Here is a 19,225-nt window from a genome sequence, read left to right on the forward strand (position 1 = left end):
CTTATTTCCTGTGATTTTTAGCTTGACCCTGGCTGTTTCTGGAGCCTTATTGTTGGACACTGAGACCAGCCATCACATTGAATAATCAAAAGGGTCATTTTCACTTCAATAAGTCAATGACTTGCAAGTAAATAATGTAGCCACTGCAATCAGAATGCCAAATTAGTGACTTTAAAAATTGTGCTGACGGGTTATTTTTAAGCCTGATTACACACTAACATTGAAAGTGAGTGCTCACTGTATGTTCCTGATGAACAGTAAGTTCTGCCTGTAACTAATAATTGTGTGTACATGTGAATCGGCACTGCTGCCAGGGTTTGCTCAACTTTAGCATGAGTATTGCCAAGGGCAAAAGCATAGAAGTGTATATGGAGCCTAGACCTGTGTGTTTTTTTTTTTTTGTTTTTTGTTTTTTTTTTCAATTCCATAATGTCCTAAAATTAAGGATTTTTTCATACTGCTCGAAAATGATTTTCTTGCACAGTTTGTTGGGTGATGCAACATCATAAATTATGATCTCCGCTTACATGAGGATGGACACTTAGAAATTTGTTGGCTTCTTGACAGGCTACACTAAATTATATTTGTAAAACATATTTTTTTTTTCACTTTCCAGAAGCCCTTTTTGCCTTGAGCCCTGAAGAACTTGGATCCCTGGAAGATAAAGATGTGGCAGATTCCAAGGTATTTGTTTGAAGAACTGGACCTTTTTCTGTGCAGCCATTGTTATGGGGGATACGATTGTAAATATCTATGATTCTATGGTAACATATCTTTTAAGATGAGTTCTAGTTATGGAAATCTTTACGCTGGTGCTGCCTGGATGCTTTATGTGGCACACCTGTGGGATCCCTGGGGAAGATGGAAATCACTGTAGTAGGCACTGCCACTACAGTGATCTCCACTAGCTTCTGGGTCCCATGCCAAGTGGCTGTCCTGCTGCATTGTGAACAAAGGTTGCTTGGCACAGATGTAATTTAGGGTACACTTTGCATTTTCTCAGTGGATGCAAAGCATTCTTTGATCGGACAAGTGGAGAGGTGGGAGGTGATGTCATGATGTCCATATAATAAAATCAGAGAACACTTTGCATTCATTAAGAGAATGGAAAGTGTTGTTTGAATGGCGGTTGCTTGGTACGAGATCCAGAAGCTAGTGGCAGTCACTGTAGCAGCAGGCCTACTACAGTGATTTTCAGTTTCCAGGGGGATCCCATGGTATGGCACATACATGCTTACATTGGTCCAAGCTGGACCAATGTAACTATGTAAAAATTGCCATATTTTGAGTTCCATTTTAACGAACAATGAAATGAGCCATTGTTTTAACAATCTCCTATAACTATATAATTGCTACTGGGTTTATTACATCATCTGTCATGTTCACTGTGCATTTTTCTTCCAGGTTCGGATCATTCCATTACAGTTACAGCGACTTTTTGCTCAGCTTCTCCTTGTGGATCAACAGGCTGCATCAACCACTGACCTCACAAACAGCTTTGGCTGGGACAACAGTGAGGTCTGCAGTTCTTTTTGTGTTAATATACTGTATATATTTTTATATTGTGCATTTTTATTATATAATTTTATACAAGTCTATGCTTTTTGGCATTTAAAAAAGTAGTGTTGAAGTGAAGCCTACTATTGACAAACTCATTGGATGCAAAATGCAAGATTTCAGAACATGCTAGGCTTCTTTGTCATCTAACGGTACCATTTGGATTACATTTTTTTTTTCCAGATATTTTTTAGTTTTCTAATCAGTATAGGTGGAGGGGAGGGAGCAGTTTTAAAATTAGTGTTACTAAACCCAGGACCCTGCATTCACTATATCTGGCCTCCCACAGTACACACAACATGGAAATGCAATTATTTTAGTAAATGTAAACTGCTAAATACCTTTTCTCATCAGCAGTTAGAGCAGTCTTGTGACTTCAGCAGAGCACTGGTTAAAGCTTGTAGGAGGAGTTTTCTATCTGTTATAGGAGGATGTGAAACCTCTTACCCTCTGGCTGTGCAGTGTTGCTTGGCCCTGTGCTGATCACATGCACCCTCCCAAGAAAAAAATAAATAAACCTCCATAGCAATACACACCAAACTGAGCATGTGACCACAGGTTCAGTCTGTATCAGGTGGTCATTTCAACAAGAGGAGGGGCAGAGAAGAAAGGATCAAACAGCCTTTTTACACAATGCAGAGCATTAACTCCTTAGGTTCCACCATGTATAACAAGCATGCTTTAATTCATATACATAAGATTTTACTGTTGTGGGTTTAGTAACACTTTAACCGCTTCCTGACCGCCCTATATACAGAAATACTGCTACAGGGCGGCACTGGTGCGCAAACTCACACATTATATATATATATATGTATGTATGTGTATATGTGTATATATATATATATATATATATATATATATATATAATATATGTATGTGTATGTATGTATGTATGTATGTATGTGTGTGTTTTTGGATTTCCGGGTAGGGGGCGCGCATCCTGCCCACGCCGTCATTTGTGGCCATGGCTGTCAATCACCGGGTCCCGGCCGGTGATTACTCGCCGACGCCCGGTGATTACCGAGCATCTCCGACGGGGAGGAGAACTGTTTGTAAACAAAACAGTTCTCCATCAGCTCTTGCGCACTGCTTTGCAGGGCTGTGCACAGCATAGCCATGCAAAGCAGTGTGCTTACAGTGAAGCACATGGACACAGACACAAGTAAAACAGCACACGGTTAACCCGTTGATCGCCCCTCATGTTAACCCCTTCCTGCCCAGTGCCAATAGTACTGCGTAAGTGCTTTTTTTTAGCACTGATCACTGTATTGGTGACACTGGGGATGTCAGTGACACCAAGTCAGTTCCCCCCAGTGTCAGAATGCCCGCCGCAGTCCCACGATAAGTCGCTGATTACCGCCATTACTCGTAAAAATTAAAAAAAAAAAAAAAATCCCAGTATATGTACCGCCATTTGTAAACGCTATAACTTTGACGTAAACCAATTCATTTACATGTATTAGGATTTTTTTTTTAGCAAAGACTTGTAGTAGAATACATTTTGACCTAAATTTATGACGAAATTAGATTTTTAAAACATTTTTTACTTTACATGTTTAATAGCAAAAAGTAAAAAATATAGGTTTTAATTCCCTCAAAATTGTCAGTCTTTTTTTTTTTTTGTATAATAAAAATTAAAAACGCACAAGTGATCAAATACCACCAAAAAAAAAGCAGAGTTCGTGGGAAAATAAGGACGTAAATTTCATTTGGGTGCAGCGTTGCATGACCGCGCAATTGTCCGTTAAAGTAACGCAGCGCCGTAACGCAAAAAATGGCCTGGTCAGGAAGGGGAGTAAATCCTCAGGAGGGCAAGTAGTGACACTAAAGGTAAAAATATTTGTGGCAATCAAGAAGTCTCCCTCAGTTAGTGTTGCCAAGATATTCCAAGACGCGTATCCTTGGTTTTCTAGGGTTGGTTACACACACTTTTTCTATACATTATTATCAATACAGTATTCCAATATCTAAATAGTTTTTGAGAATACCACAACATTTGAAGAAAGTCCTTTTTGTAGGCCTCATTCACACTGTATGTAGAGATATCAGTTTTTTTGCGCGTTTTATGTAAGGGCACAAAAAACAATTGTTCTCTGTCCTCTTCACACCATAACACTGGTATCACATGCTTTTTTTTTTTTCCTGCACGGGAATCTGCAACATGTATAAAACTCACTGAAGCTTGCATAAAAACTGATTTAAAATGTCTGTGCAAGTGAAATATGCGCATCAGTTTCCATTAGTTTTTCTTCACGTATGGTGTGAATGAGGCCTTACATTTTGTGATCTAGTGGGTCAGAATTTTTTCCCATATCCTAGTCTGTTTGGTGTATAATGGACTCTAAACGCTTCATAAAGTTGTGTTAGGCGCTGAGTTAAAGTGTGTGTATTTTGCTAACAATGAACATCTCTTATTTGCTCTTTTTTTGTCTTTTCTGTTAAATATAAATTTGGAAGCATTTTGATAAGTGCAGTAAAGATTCTGTGCCAGAAATTGAGCTCTATGTCCTCTGCACACTTCCTGTGTTATTTCAAAAAACCCTCCTAGTTGTTATCAAGGCTACAGAATAGTTATCTTCCATGCTTTAGAGATCTGATTGTGGGAGAGGCGGAGTAGTCTAGCAAAACACACTGGGCAGGACTGATACCACTCCATCCACAAAAAAGCTTTGTGGCAGCTCAAAAAGGGGCTTAAAGTGGATTTCCTGGCTAGAACTAACTAAGCTTGAAACTGCTCCCACTCACCTTCTTACACCTATACTATCTACTATGTAGAAGGAGGATGCTTATACTTGCCTATTCCCAGAGCACTCTGGTCCAGTCACTTGATCGGTTCCCAGTGACTGATTTCACAGGAGAGGAGGGACAGCTGACAATGTACTCTCAATAGTGAGTCTATTCATTGCTCAGGCATTCCATCCGTTGTTGGCACTCTTTTTTTTTTTTTTTTTTTTTTTTTTTTTTTTTTTTTTGTGCTTCCTGAACCTGGCCACTGGAGAGATTACATGAAAGGACCAGAGCCACCTGAGAATAGGTAAGTATATGCAGCTTCCTTCTACAGGGTAGTTAGTATAAAAGTTAGAATGTTATTGGAAGGCAATTTTAACTTATTTAGTTCTAGCCTGGACTTCTGCGTTTAAATGTGGTTCTGGCAGATCAACAGGTATGTACAGGTAAAGAGATAAAATACTGTGAAATGTGTATCAATTGCAGAGAGTGTACTACATCCTCCTCCTTTTTTTTTTCTCTTTGCTTCACCTACACTATAAATTGAGAAATGTGTGTTTGGGAATTGCTTGTACCAACGTAATTTTAATATTTTGTTCAAAACCTTTATGATTATCATTAAGTTTTAATTCTATTGGTTCTTTTCATTTGTACCTATAACTCTTGCAGGAGACCGGCCAACAGGATGTCCAGGAGTTAAACCGGATCTTATTTAGTGCCTTGGAAAGCTCTTTGGAGGGCACCTCTGGCCACAACCTCATCAAGAATTTATACCATGGCACAGTGGTAAATCGTATTACGTGCCAGGAGTGTGGTTATGTTAGTGAGAGGCAGGTAAGAGTCACCACATGACTTTATTGTATTAAAAAGTGATTGGCACTAAATGAGTACAAGCAGACTTTTTTATGTTTATATCATTTAATAAATCCTAGTAGCCAAGGCTTGAAAAATCTAGGTAACAGGCCTGGTCGGTGAGTATCCCACTGACTCTTGAAAACTTAAAGCAGGATGGACACACACTTACAAATTATTACTACAGTTCACGTATACTTGCAAAAAAAATGTAAAAATCGTACATCAGCAGTGAAGTGTGTCATGTGTACAAGTGGCTGCTGTTTACAGTAGAAGCCCTCAGTCCTCTGGGCCCCAGATACCTTCACAATGATTATCTTCAAGTGCCAGAGGGGTTAATAGCAGCAGCTGCACCCATGACAGGCACTTGTCAAAAGTACCAACTATTCCCACCCTTTCCAACGCTGTGCTTTGTTTATACACCCAAACTATAGGTTTCCACAATGCAAAGCATTCAGTGATTGAAGGATGTATTAAAGGTGTTCCCCTCTTCCCAAGCTGAAACAGGTTGTGCCTCCTGCCAGGTCAGCGCTGGGTGCAGAAATGAAAACCAGTTTCTCCTGGCCCTGGGATTGCCACCACTCCTTTTGTAATTCTGAATTTAATATATTCCATGCAGGAAGATTTCCTGGACCTTACAGTGGTTGTGAAGCATATGTGCAGCTTGGAGGAGTCTTTATACAACATGTATGTGGAGGAAGAAATATTTGACGGTGACAATCTTTACCATTGTGGAGCTTGTCATAAGCTTGTTCCTGCAGCCAAGGTAGTTATAAGTAGTAAATAATCATTCTGTTGAAAGTATAAGGTAACTGAACTTTCAGTTTTAATTTAGTAAGGGCTCATTTACACTTGCTTCAAATTCCACAAATTCTAATTGAACACGCATTAAAGCGCCTACCACTTCAACATGCTTTTTCGATGTGTTTTTGATGCTTCAATTATGCTTTTTTTGACGCTTTAATGAAGCTTGGCAAATGCTCTGTGTATGTGTTGATTTTCTATTTGTTTTAAAAGAGTTCTTAAGAAGCCCCTTTGGCAGATCTCCATCTCATTATTACCCCTGTTCACCAGATCCTCAGCTCATTGGTGCCCTCATTCAGCACATCCCCTGCTCAGTAGTACTCCCAGCTCTGCTGATGCCCCACTCACAACTATCCCCAGCTTTGTAAATCCCCTGCTCAGTAGTAACCCCCAGCTCTGCTGATCTTCTGGTTTGCTGATCCACCTCTCTCTGGTCCCCGCTCATCTCCAGTTAAATACTGTGCACCATGTGTGACATTGCTACAGTACCTTGAAAAAGTATTCATACCCTTTGAAATTTTCCACATTTTTTCATATTACAACCAAAAACGTAGATGTATTTTATTGGGATTTTATGGGCTAAAACAACGCAAAATGGGAAATAATTGTGAAGTGGAAGGAAAATGATAAATGGTTTTCAACATTTTTTACAAATATCTGAAAAGTGTGGCGAGCATTTGTATTTAGCCCTCTTTACTCTGATACCCCCTAGCTAAAATTTAGTGGAACCAATTGCCTTCAGAAGTCACCTAATTAGTAAATAGTCCACCTGTGTGTAATTTAATCTCAGTATAAATATAGCTGTCCTATGAAGCCCTCAGGCGTTTGTTAGAGAACATTAGTGAACAAACAGCATCATGAAGTCCAAGGAATACATCACATGGGTCAGGGATAAAGTTGTGGAGACGTTTTTAAAGCCGGGTTAGGTTATAAAAAAAGCCATGTATCATTTTCTTTCCACTTCACAATTATGTGTCATTTAGCTTTCCTGATCCTCTTCCGCTCACTCCCCTCTCTCCACCTTCTGCTATAGCGTTCACAGGTTGCACACCATGTGTGCTGTCTGCTAGTGGTTTTGCTCCGGTCCAGACCCCGCTTGCCTTCCTGCTGCTCCTCACTGCACACCACACACCGGTGACATCTGCACCAAACACCTCTAGAGTATATACACATGAACCGGAAGGGTCTGTTGATGTCTTTCCTATTTGCTTGTTGGTTTCCCAGTGCATCCTGGGATATCTTATACCTGCAATACCGCTAAAGCTGAATAAATGCCTCTTAAGAGCTGTAGATGCTGCAAACGAGCTTTATCATTGACTTCCATGGAAGCTTTGAAGCACTGAGAAAGCGATATGGAGTAACATTTTTGAAGCAAACACAACTTGTAAATAAGACTGTACGCGTGCCATTTTATTTAGTGACAGGAACTTTGATTGACATTCAGAGGGCTTTAAAAAAGCATGTCCAATGCCACATTTTCAAGTGCATGTAAACAAGCCCTAACAGTACACCAGTTTTACTTCAGCTCATTAAACTGTACTTAGGAACTATATCTACACATTATACAAGGTTGATACATTAATACAGGGCTCAAAATTGCAAGTCCTGAGCTACTAGCCAGGCCTTAAGAGTTACTTGCCACCAGTTGCCCCACCCAACCCCTACCCTGCTCCGCCCCTAAACACGCCCTCATAAATTAGCTCATGAACTGACACTGTTAAATGTCTTATGCTGAATAAATATTAACAACAACAAATTGAGCAATATTAACATAAAGCAATATAAACACCTCCTCCATCCCATGCCCTCCTCCTCCAGTCCCCTCTCCCCCATACCATGTCCTTTATCAGTCTCCCTTTACCACCACAGCCTCCCTGTTACCATCAGAGCCGGCAGGCAAGTGGAAATTTTGAGGCCTGTGTTAATACATTTGAAGATTATTTACCTTAAGGTGATCTTTCAAATATCTAAAAAAGCAAAAAAAAAAAGATGTGTGCTATAGGAATGGGCATTTATTACAAAAATACCCACTGCTTTTTTTTTTTTTCCCAATTTTTACTTTGTTGCAAGAAGATCACAAAGACAGAGCCACAATAAATAGGTACACTTTATAAAGTAGGGGCAAAAATGTTTCCGGTGTCAGACTCAAAGTATTACATGAGCTAACAGAATACATGGTGTCGGTGTATGTAAGGTGGAAGTCTCATTCAGAGTGATGATCTGCAATCTAGTTCAGATGGTGAGAGTCCAGATTGCAGATCCTCTAAAGATATTACAATCGCAGCTCCGGAGAGCTTCATCTTATGGCAATAAGGTAAAAGTAAAAAGAGAGCAATAGGGAAAGCTGATTTCTGCAAGTGGATGGGGCAAAGGCAAGGGTGGGGGGGGGGTTAAGGGAGGGTGGCTAGAATGTTAGGAGGGAAAAAGGTAGGAAAGGAAAGAATAAAAATGGGGGTATAAGGTTATGTAAGGCCTGCAGCAGAGGAGGGAGGGGGAGGGAAGGAAGTCGCTTGGTGCAAAACAGGCAGGCGTCTCAGACCAGCTCTGAGGAAATAGGTGGGTAGTCTCCACTTAAAAAAAAAAAAAAAAAAAAAGGTTGACAATACATAAACCTTTTTAAGTTTTTTTTTTTTTTTTTTTTAGTTTTGGAGAGTAGGGAAAATGAAAATCTCGGTCAGGTTATTTTTGTTGTCTGTCTGCCTGGTAGATTTCTGTATACTTCTTACCATGATGATACAACAGAAAAGAAGAGGAAATCTCCCCATGTTAGGGTAATTCCTGTCTTAAACTGTTGTCTCAAATGGATGATTTACTTTCACCTCTTGCTCTGGTGACATTATTAACATTTTGTTTTTCCCCTTACTTTCCATCTTTACATACACTTTAAATTGTTATGATAGCACAACCTTACCTCCTCAGTATAAGTGATTGCCTGTGTTTTTGTTTTTTTTTGTTTTGTTTTGTTTTTTGCTTGCTAGCCTCACATCGAAAATTAATAGGTTACTAGTGATGCGAAAAGTCTCGTAAAACAGAATACAACATCCTGCGATGATTTATTGTATTGAAATGTATTCTTTTGTTTTTGAGCATGCGCGGTCTTGGTCACTTGATTTTTTTTTTTTTACAGATGAATACAGTACTGATTAAATGGAAATCATTAGTTCTGTTCTCTTACGAGAATCATTTTCATGACTGTCCCTTTGGATAATTTTGCATTCATAATTGGCTCTCGAAACCTGTGTACTGACGATCAGATTACCTTACGATGGGTCCAAAACGTTCTTTTTATTTCATCCGATTTTTTCCTTGTGTATGCTAGGCTTTACTCTTTCCCTGTCGATGCACCAGTCTGCCAGTGTTTGTTGGATGGTAAACAGAATTTAATTTATGGCCATCTTTCTCTGTTTTATAAGTGTTTCATTAGCCTTGAGCTTAGACAGGAGATAAAATGACCTTACAGCATGAATCAAATAAAAGTAATAAAGCGAGCGCTTTCTAAAAAATATAATAATAATAAAAAGCTGCTAGCATAAAGAAAAAACCTCTAAAATCCTCAAACATATAATGTAATCAAAAATGCAGTGCTAGAATAAATAATTAACATGGAAAATTGGTGATAATTGCGCAAAATAGTGCGCTGGCAAGTGATATAGCAGTGATGTCTTAATGAAGACAACAGATAATCAGAAAGTGACAGCAATATCATATAAATACATTATATGTCATACATTGATAGATCAATAAAGGTCCATAAATTTATTCAAAAGGTGCGTCAGCTTTCCCAAATAAGGGAAAAAAGCAAACATTCACTTTAAACTTCCATCACATAATCATAAGGATCACGTGGCTTCCATGATGAGAAAGAAAGGGGTGTGCTTGCACTCACTGGACGTAAAGTCATTTTACGCATGTAGTATAAGGGACACTAGTGGTCATCTGGAACCTGGTTGGATGTGGCTCTCCGATGGCGCTTGGTATACCCAGGGACAATACTCCAGACCTCTCAGTGGACCCTCTCCGACGATGGGAACTGCTCGCAGGTTTTACTTACACCTGGCAATAGGCGAGTTCAGCAACAATAGGAGATCCATCTTTAGTCGCTCAAAAAAAGCCACCAGGACAAAAAGCTGATATAGTATAGTAGTTTATTTAGCCCAATAATGGCAATCACATATCGAGGCAACAAGTATGTTATCAAACATGTAGCAGCGGGTGGCAACAGCTACAGTCAGTAAATGCAGGTAGCATATATTAGCATGTGGTAGCAGGTAGCCAATAGCTATAGTAGGTGTATCAAATATAATGTGTAAATCTCATGCATGAAGATCCAAAATTTCCAAAATCCAAGATGGCTGCTGGCCAAACACGTGGCTCCAGCAGCTAAGGGTGGCGTCGGCAAGTCAGGGGATCAGCCTGCCGATATGTGATTACCATTATTGGGCTGAATAAACTACTATACTATATCAGCTTTTTGTCCTGGTGGCTTTTTTTTGAGCGGCTTAAGGTGGATCTCCTATTGTTGCTGAACTCGCCTATTGCCAGGTGTAAGTAAAACCTGCGAGCAGTTCCCACCGTCGGAGAGGGTCCACTGAGAGGTCTAGAGTATTGTCCCTGGGTATACCAAGCGCCATCAGAGTGCCACATGCCAACCAGGTTCCAGATGACCACTAGTATCCCTTATACTACATGCGTAAAATCATTTTACGCCCTGTGAGTGCAAGCACACCCCTTCTTTTCTCATCACGGAAGTCACGTGCACATATGATTATGCGATGGAAGTTTAAAGTGAATGTTTGATATCTTCCTTATTTGGGAAAGCTGACGCACCTTTTGAATAAATTTATGGACCTTTATTGATCTGTCTATCATTGTATGACATATAATTTATTTATATGATAGTGCTGTCACTTTCTGATTATCTGTTGTCTTCATTAAGACATCACTGCTATATCACTTGCTAGTGCACTATTTTGCGCAATTATCACCAATTTTCCACTTTATTTATTCTTGCGCTGCATTTTTGATTACATGACCTTACAGCATGACTCTTATGTTCTGCAAATAAAAACCGAATACAGGGCAATAAATAAAAGTAATCAATGAGAGGTTAGGTAACACTGTGATAACCATTTAAGAGTGAGGATTCAGATTATTACAAATGTCCTTTTGGCAACTGGTGACTTTATTCAGGTGGATGTACTGTATGTTTTGAAGTCTTTTTTGTTTATATTATGCCCTTCTAAAAAGATATAAAGGAATGGAGAGCTAGAGTTATAAAATGGATTGCTGTAACTATTTTACATTTACATGTTTTCTTTTTTGTGTGTCCTTCAGTCTGCAAAACTGGGAAAGTTGCCACCTTTTCTTACACTGTCTCTCCTGAGGTTTAACTTTGACTTCAGTAAGTGTGAACGCTATAAAGAGACTTCACGATATGCCTTCCCCACCCGGCTAAACATCCGGCCTTTTTGTGAGCAGGTTTGAATTTTTTGTTCATCCATAAGTGTGGATGAATTTTTCTGATATTGTCTGTCTTACTGATAAACTGTTGAAAATAATCTTCATGCTACCTAAATTAAAAGGAAGCTATAGTGAATTGTTAGTGAAATAAAATTTTATGGTATTTTAACATACTTGCTGTGCAATGATTTTATGAATGTATCTTACACCCTTTTAGGGATCTGGTGACTTCTGAAAACTTCTTTGCTTAGCCATTTGCAAGGGTTTTTGTGCACAGGCTTTCATTTGCCTCAGAACTCCTTCACTCCCTGTTTAAGTTAATAGGAATACAAAAGCAGGCTGAGGCAGCTTTGATAGATCTCAAATGCTGGTCAGAAGAAGCTCACCTGCAGGTCAAGTGAACATAAATAATGTAAATAAATTTTGAGTGATCTCAGAAGTGTTGCAAACTGATTCCAGATCCAGGCTGAATGCAAGCTAAAATGCATTTTCCCATCAACACAGTCCCTAAAGCAGAAGAAGTAGTCTACAAAACCCCTGTTCTGACTCTTTTCTGGCTCTCACATAATAAAGGTAAACTACAAGGAAATAAAATATCTATCCTTGTAGTGAGACTACCCCCACACACACACACAAGGGTTTAAATGGGTACCGTCTTTCTCCTATGCAGCTAGTCTGAAGTCTCAGCAGTCACAGCTCTGGTATCATAATGTAGAATACAGGACCAGCAGTCCTACATTGTTAGTGAGGATGCTGAGGGCATTGGAAAGAAGTGAGCCATGGGAATGAGATAAAGTAAGTAAAAGTGCTTTTCATGGGTACCCTAGGTATAAACAAGCATTTACCCATGTAGTTTGCCCCACTGTAAGGGTAGATTTTTCATTTCCCTGGAGTTCAGCTTTCAAACATGTATCACAGTGTCAGTGCCAAGTCTTGTGTAGCTAATTTCATTTTGAAATATATTCTGGATGGCTGGATCTGATTGGTGATTAATGAAGCAAAGAGAGAGGAAGATGCATGAAGTATCTCCCTCCACCCCAAATAGAATCCTGTATGAGTACTGTGGCTTACGGAGAAGTAAAAAAAGATTACCTAAACTAATTTTATGACTTTAGGACAGCTGCTCCTTTTGAAAGGATATAATTATCGATTCATTGAGTGTTTTTTTTTTGTTTTTTTTTTTTTCTTTTTTTCTAGGTATTGCCCTTTAAAAGAAATCTTTTGTGAGAGCCTTTTTACTGCTTGACTTTTTTTTTCTGAGAATTCTAGTTACCACATTGTAGAGCTGGCCACACGTGGATCTAAATTCAGCTGGTTTCTGCTGTACCAACTGAATTTTAATGCTTGTGTGGCTGCTCCCGCTTGACTGAAGTCAATCTAACAATCATCTTCTGTTGAACCGGATTTTTAGAACTACCGTATTTTTCGCTCCATAAGACGCACCTGACCATAAGACGCACCTGACCATAAGATGCGCCTAGGTTTTAGAGGAGAAAAACAAGAAAAAAAATATTCTGAACCAATGGACTGTAGACATAGTACAGGAAATGACCAGAGACTGCAGACATAGTACAGGAGATGACCAAAGACTGCGGACACAGTACAGGGGATGACCAAAGACTGCGGACACAGTACAGGTAATGACCATAGACTGCGGACACAGTACAGGAGAAGGACCAGAGACTGCGGACACAGTACAGGAGATGACCAAAGCCTGCGGACACAGTGCAGGGGATGACCAGAGACTGCGGACACATTACAGGAGAAGGACCAGAGACTGCGCACACAGTACAGGTAATGACCATAGACTGCGGACACAGTACAGGAGAAGGACCAGAGACTGCGGACATAGTACAGGAGATGACCAGAGACTGCGGACATGGTACAGGAGATTGGCCAGAGACTGCGGGCACGGTACAGGAGGTGGGCCGGAGACTGCGGGCACGGTACAGGAGATGGGCCAGAGACTGCGGGCACGGTACAGGAGATGGACCAGAGACTGCGGGCACGGTACAGGAGATGGACCAGAGACTGCGGACACGGTACAGGGGATGGACCAGAGACTGCGGGCACGGTACAGGGGATGGACCAGAGACTGCGGACACAGTACAGGGGATGGACCAGAGACTGCGGACACAGTACAGGGGATGGACCAGAGACTGCGGACACGGTACAGGGGATGGACCAGAGACTGCGGACACGGTACAGGGCATGACCAAACACTGCGGAGAGTACAGGGCATGACCAGACACTGCGGACCTTTAGGGTGGGAGGGGGAGTGGGTACCTGAATTTGACAGGTACCCGCTCCCACTTCCGCGGAGTTCTCCTTCCTATACTGTGGGCACCCGACTTTGACAGCCGGGTGCCCACTGCGCATGCGCGAGAAGCGCTGTGCTTTGTGAATGGCCCGACGTCTTTTGGGACCTGTCATGTGTCCCAGAAGACACTGGATCATTCACAAAGCACAGCGCTTCTCGTGCATGCGCAGTGGCACCCGGTTGTCACAGATGCCGGGGCGGGAATAAGCCGGCGCAGGAAGACTACAGCGCTGGACCGAGGAACAGGTGAGTTCCTGCCGCAGAGGACAGCTGAGCGGCCGGCCCGGTATTCTGACATGGTGGCGGCGGAAATACCGGACCGGCCTCTTTATATTCGCTCCAAAAGACACACTGACATTTTTCCCCCCTTTTTTGGGGGGAAAAAAGTGCGTCTTATGGAGCGAAAAATACAGTATTTTCTCGATCAGCTGGTGGGCTGCAGCCACTGATCAGTGCATTCAGATAGAAGAGTGTCCCTGCTGTCAGAATACAATTTCCTTAGTGGGGAGGATTCCTCTATCCAACTCACTTGTGTGGATGGAGGAATTCATGAAGTGTTTTTGATCAGCCCACTGGCTGGATAGAAAAAAATAAGTCCTCAATGGCCAGCTTTACAATTACCTTGTTGCTTCAACAATTTAAGCCAGTGACTCAGATCAAGTATATGGATAATCTGGATTCTTGGTGTAGGTCAAGGACTCGTAAAGTATCAAAGTCTGAGAGCTTATGTTAACACACAGTATATATACTTACATTAGCCCCCTTCACACTCGAGTGTTTTTCTACATTCCTGATGTCCAACTACACAGAATCCCATTCTTTCTAATTGTGGCTCTTCACAGTTGTACACTCAGTCGGTGTACATCCTACACTTAAAAAACTACATGAGCTTTAGCTTTATTTTAGCAGATGTTTTTGATCCCTTAGACTTCAGTGGGAACACATAAGGAATTCCTTTCCTCCTATAGAACTGCTCTCCTTCCCTTGCCCAGCCCAGGTAGAAAAACTCCTGAAGCTTGATAGACATGCAAAAATGCCTGTAATATGCTTCAAAATCAACAGGAATAGATTCTGCTCAGGTTCGAATGCAGGCTTAAGATGGTCGCAACTATGTATATATCTCAACAACTTTTTACTGCCCAGTGTACGTATGCAGCTGCAGCCATGATTCTGGTACAGTTGTTTTTTTGTTTTTAAAGCCAGTGATAGGCTTTCCTGTAAGTAGTCATTTTTACAGCGTTGTGGAGCCTCCACCCACTTTGCCTGCCAGAGAGCATGAGACTGCGGTTGGTTTTTGGTGCAGATGCGGTGCGATTTGAGCCATACAAAATGTATGGCGCAAATTGCACCGCACAGAAATCACATGTGATTTTCACAGGAATGCGGTGCGGTTCCTGTGTGAATCACATGCGATGTGCCGCACCGCATCAGTGTGAACCCGGGCTGAGCCATCCCATGTTCAAGAGCTTTTTAAAGGGCTTTTACTGCTAGTTTAGAGCCTGCAAAATAATTTAATGTAAATAATCTGGTCTCAGTTGAACTTTTAAAAATACTGTAGACTACTTTTGAGGTGTTTTGGTTTTTCGGTATGTACTTTTAGAAGCACTATATTTGTTTTATTATAATGCTTGTCCACCACAATGGGCTGTCTTCTGACATTATATATTTTAACTATATTTGACAAGTGGGTTTTTTTTTTTGTTTTTTTTAACCCCCTTTATGCATTCATCAAGAAAATGTAAATGTATATATTCCTTGTTTGGTAAACATTGCTTTGTGTCTGTAAAAGTTGCATGTGTCTGTGTCTTTACTTTGTAGCAAAACCTGGATGATGCTGTACAAATGTACGAGCTCTTCTCAGTTATTATACACAAGGGCAGTTGCTATGGAGGCCATTATCATGTCTATATCCGGGATGTGGATGAATTAGGACACTGGGGATACCAGGTGACTAGATCCATTCCTAAAGTGTTGTTAAAAAACCAAAAAGAATCATTTTTGACTAAGCTTATGGAAGATTCTGAGCCAGTGTTTCTCAGTCGGTGTTCCGTGGAACGAGAAGTCCCCAGGGGTTCTGCTGCAAATCAACATTGGGGCTGATGTATACAGCCCAATGTTGTTTCCAGTAATGTTCTTAATGCACTCTGACAGTCAGTACTGTCAGCGCGCATTGATACCTAATGCCTCCTCTGTAGTTCCGATTCCTGTGAACTCGGAGGGAGGCGTCGGGAGTACTGCACAGAGCTGGAGCTGCATGGGGAGGTGTTACTTTCTATGGCAGTGCTGATTGCAAGATGTTGGAAGGGAGCACAAACCGCAAGCCCGTGATTGGTTCATTAGGTGAGATCCCTTGATTACTCTGTATAGTGGTGCCATGCAGAGTGCAGGGAACGGGGGGGGGGGGGGCAGAGAGACGGAGCACTGTGTGTGTAGGGCAGCAGTCAATACAGACTGGAGGTTGAGCAGAGAAAGAGAAGGAGCACATGGCTAAAACAGGAGGTGACATCCAGTGTTTGGCAGCAGTGATGCAGACTGCAGAGAGTGGGAGCGCACAGTTGGATGAGACTGAATGTAGCAGGAGGTGAGATCATATTAGCTTTGTGTTATGTCATACCTGTACATAAAGCTATTATGATCTCACCTCCTGCTACATTCCGTCTCATCCAGCCATGTGCCCCTGCAATGTTCATTCAGCACTGCCACACGCTGGATGTCACCCCCTGCTACATTAATCCATGTGCTCCCACTCTCTGCTTCCCCCCCTCCACAGTCTGCATTCACTGCTGCCAGACACAGAATGTCACCTCCTGATCAAGCCACGTGTTCCCACTCTGCACTCCACTCTATGCCACCCTCTGAGTTCACAGGAGGCATCAGGTGTCCATGCTCACTGTCAGTGCGTATTAAAAACCACATTGGGTAGATATACATCCGCCACAATATTGATCTGCAGTGGAACCCCATGTGAGAAACCCTGTGTTATGGATTTGCAGAGCTGTGCAGGGAAATATACTGTTATTTACTGCACTGTTCCCCACAGGTCCTCCTCTTCTGTCTGTCCCAGGCTGTTAAATGTACTATCACTTGGGATGGACAAAAGGAGGGTTAGTGGGGATCAAGGAGAAAAAGCATGTTGCAACAGCTTCCCTATACTGCTCTGAATTTGTTTAATTGCTGTTATATCTACAGCTTGCTGATCAGATCCAATGTTCCATGAGCTGTAGATCTAAATTTTTTTTTTCGGGGGTTCCCTGAGATCTCAATCTTTTTGCAAAGGGTTCCTCCAAGGTAAAAAGGTTAAGAAACGCTGTTCTAAGCTTTTGTCTTATGGTGTATATGTAAACCCTAACCAGGAAGGTCTCTTATTGGTTTTGAATATAGCATTGAAAGTATTTTGTTTTGATAAGTAAAAAAATGTACCTGTCAATCCTGACCTGACAGAAATCTTGAAAGTTGCTAACTACTGGTGTTCTCTGCCTGTGCTGACAGTTATCAATTGGCCTGCTTGGCATTGTCTGGTTTCTCTCTGGACTACAAAACACTCCAATATGGTAGGGAGAGGGGAGGTTGGTTTTCTGTAATCCTAATCAGGAGCAAGCAGTTTAGCTAATGATATTGCTGTTTCTACTGTATATAGATGCAATACATTCAGTAAGCATTGTCAGCCACAACAGGAAATGTGTTAATGGAAATATTACCAGGTTAAAAAAAATGGGAAAAAAGAAGCCTGAAAAAAAAAAAAAAAACAGTTGTGGTATATAAAGGGTTTGTTTGTTTTTTTGGGTTTTTTTTTTTAGACGGGAACTATTATTGTGCAGATATATTTATGACAAAAAAAAAATTTTAGTGACTTTGTGTCTATCCATAAGGCAAGTCCGAAATCAATTTTAAAGCTTGAGAGTTGCTCCTGTGTTAGCTGCCTCCTGTCTCTCAGCTTCTAAGTGTTCCTGTCAAAAGCCCTGCACTGTATGGGGTGACATAGAGGCTGTGCCCCAATGATTCTGTTTGTTTAAATAAGATGTCACATGTAGACACTATGGGGTTTATTTACTAAAGCTGGAGAGTCCAAAATCAGACTCCCTTCTGCATAGAAACCAATCAGCTTCTAACCTCAGCTTGTTCAATGAAGCTTTGGCAATGAAACCTGGAAGCTGATTGGTTTCTATGCAGAAGGGAGTCTGATTTTGGACTCTCCAGCTTTAGTAAATAAACCCCTGTTTGTTTGGCTAAAACTTCAACTATGTGGATCTTCAGTAAAAAATTTGCTTCAAACAAACTGAAGTTAATGCTGATGTTTGGTTTTAACATCCAACAAACACCGTTTTCTGTTTCGATTACTTGTTTAATCGCATTTTTACCTTTTAGCAGGAAGAGGGAAAAAAGGTGCCAGTGATGGGGGATTCCAGGGAAGAACAGGACTGTCCTGCTGTTACACTAGCTGCTGTCATAGCGGAGGTAAATGCATAGCCGCAAACCTATCCTATTCTTGGAAATTGCTCTCAGGATATGTGTTGAGCACAATTCATATGTTACCAGTTTATTAACAATGACATTCTTCTCTTTCTTTTATCTTCTGCCTGTCCTTTTGTCTGTAGTAATTCACCAGTGTTGCAGTATGTCAGCTCTGCTGATAACCTTAAAGCCAGCTCTTCTGAGCTCCTGGCAGGAGGAAAGCAATGTAAAAAAACACGCCTAAATCCACATTTTGCAAATGTGTGTAGGTACGTCTAGCCTTTGTGTGTTCTTTTATCGCATTGGCCAGAATAATAATTTATTCTGGCCATTGAAATGAATTAATGCTCAAGTGCTAAATGCACCTAGCCTTTAGGTGTGTTTTATGCACGTTGGGCTTTTTTTCTGTTGAAACTATCCTCCCTTGGACACACAAATGATAGTTTGGGTTTTTTTGTTTTTTTCTGACTCTAAATGTCTGAAAATGCCCATGTGTGTATGCAGACAGAAAAACTGTCAAATTCCATTAAAAGCAGCATTTTTGACACCCAGTGTGTCATTGTGTATGAGGCCTTAAATGTATCTTTTGGTTAAACCCCTTTTCCAAAGTTAATATTTTTGTCACTGTTAGCAAGGCTTGCCCTTTGTGCAGGTGACCACTGTCACCAAGGGGGAAAATAGGGCAAAATCCATAATTTTAGAGTTGTCTCCAGAATTCATCCAATGGGAACACCTGTACCAGGGATGGCTGTCTAAAAGGAAATTCCCTCAGTTTTGGACATTTCCTCTAAGCTCCTGTTGTCTCTCTTGTACAGAATGTGAAGAGAAATCTCTCTAATGGTACACAAATGGCAAAAAAATTACCTTTTCTTTGTTCAATCATATTTATTAAATATTTCAGGCAGTACAATAAGAGAAAGCTAGGAAACAACCCCAAAGCAAAATGTTACAGAATAAAGGACAAGGACTATTGACAAGTGCCACATAAAGGCTAAATAAGTGACCTTTTCATACTCTGTCCAAAATGAAAAAAATGTTTGGCATCCCAAT

At 40.9% G+C, this 19,225-nt stretch overlaps 1 protein-coding gene across 4 annotated transcripts in view; it reads left to right on the plus strand.

Moving 5' to 3' along the window:
- The window catches only part of USP40 (ubiquitin specific peptidase 40), an 80,839-nt gene that overhangs the window by 15,094 nt on the left and 46,520 nt on the right, over positions 1-19,225 (plus strand). For 2 of the 4 annotated variants that reach the window (XM_089693167.1, XM_089693169.1), the window contains exons 3-9: positions 617-684; positions 1,405-1,518; positions 4,957-5,121; positions 5,759-5,905; positions 11,278-11,421; positions 15,542-15,670; positions 18,089-18,178. In XM_089693167.1, the coding sequence (XP_089549293.1) occupies positions 617-684; positions 1,405-1,518; positions 4,957-5,121; positions 5,759-5,905; positions 11,278-11,421; positions 15,542-15,670; positions 18,089-18,178 (857 nt within the window). The remainder of the gene's footprint in view (positions 1-616; positions 685-1,404; positions 1,519-4,956; positions 5,122-5,758; positions 5,906-11,277; positions 11,422-15,541; positions 15,671-18,088; positions 18,179-19,225) is intronic. The other 2 variants (XM_089693168.1, XM_089693170.1) reach the window with 1 other exon arrangement.

The sequence above is a fragment of the Staurois parvus genome, unplaced genomic scaffold, assembly GCF_062004578.1.
Source record: "Staurois parvus isolate SC_StPar_1 unplaced genomic scaffold, SC_StPar_1.0 ptg000616l, whole genome shotgun sequence".
Lineage (NCBI taxonomy): Eukaryota > Metazoa > Chordata > Amphibia > Anura > Ranidae > Staurois > Staurois parvus.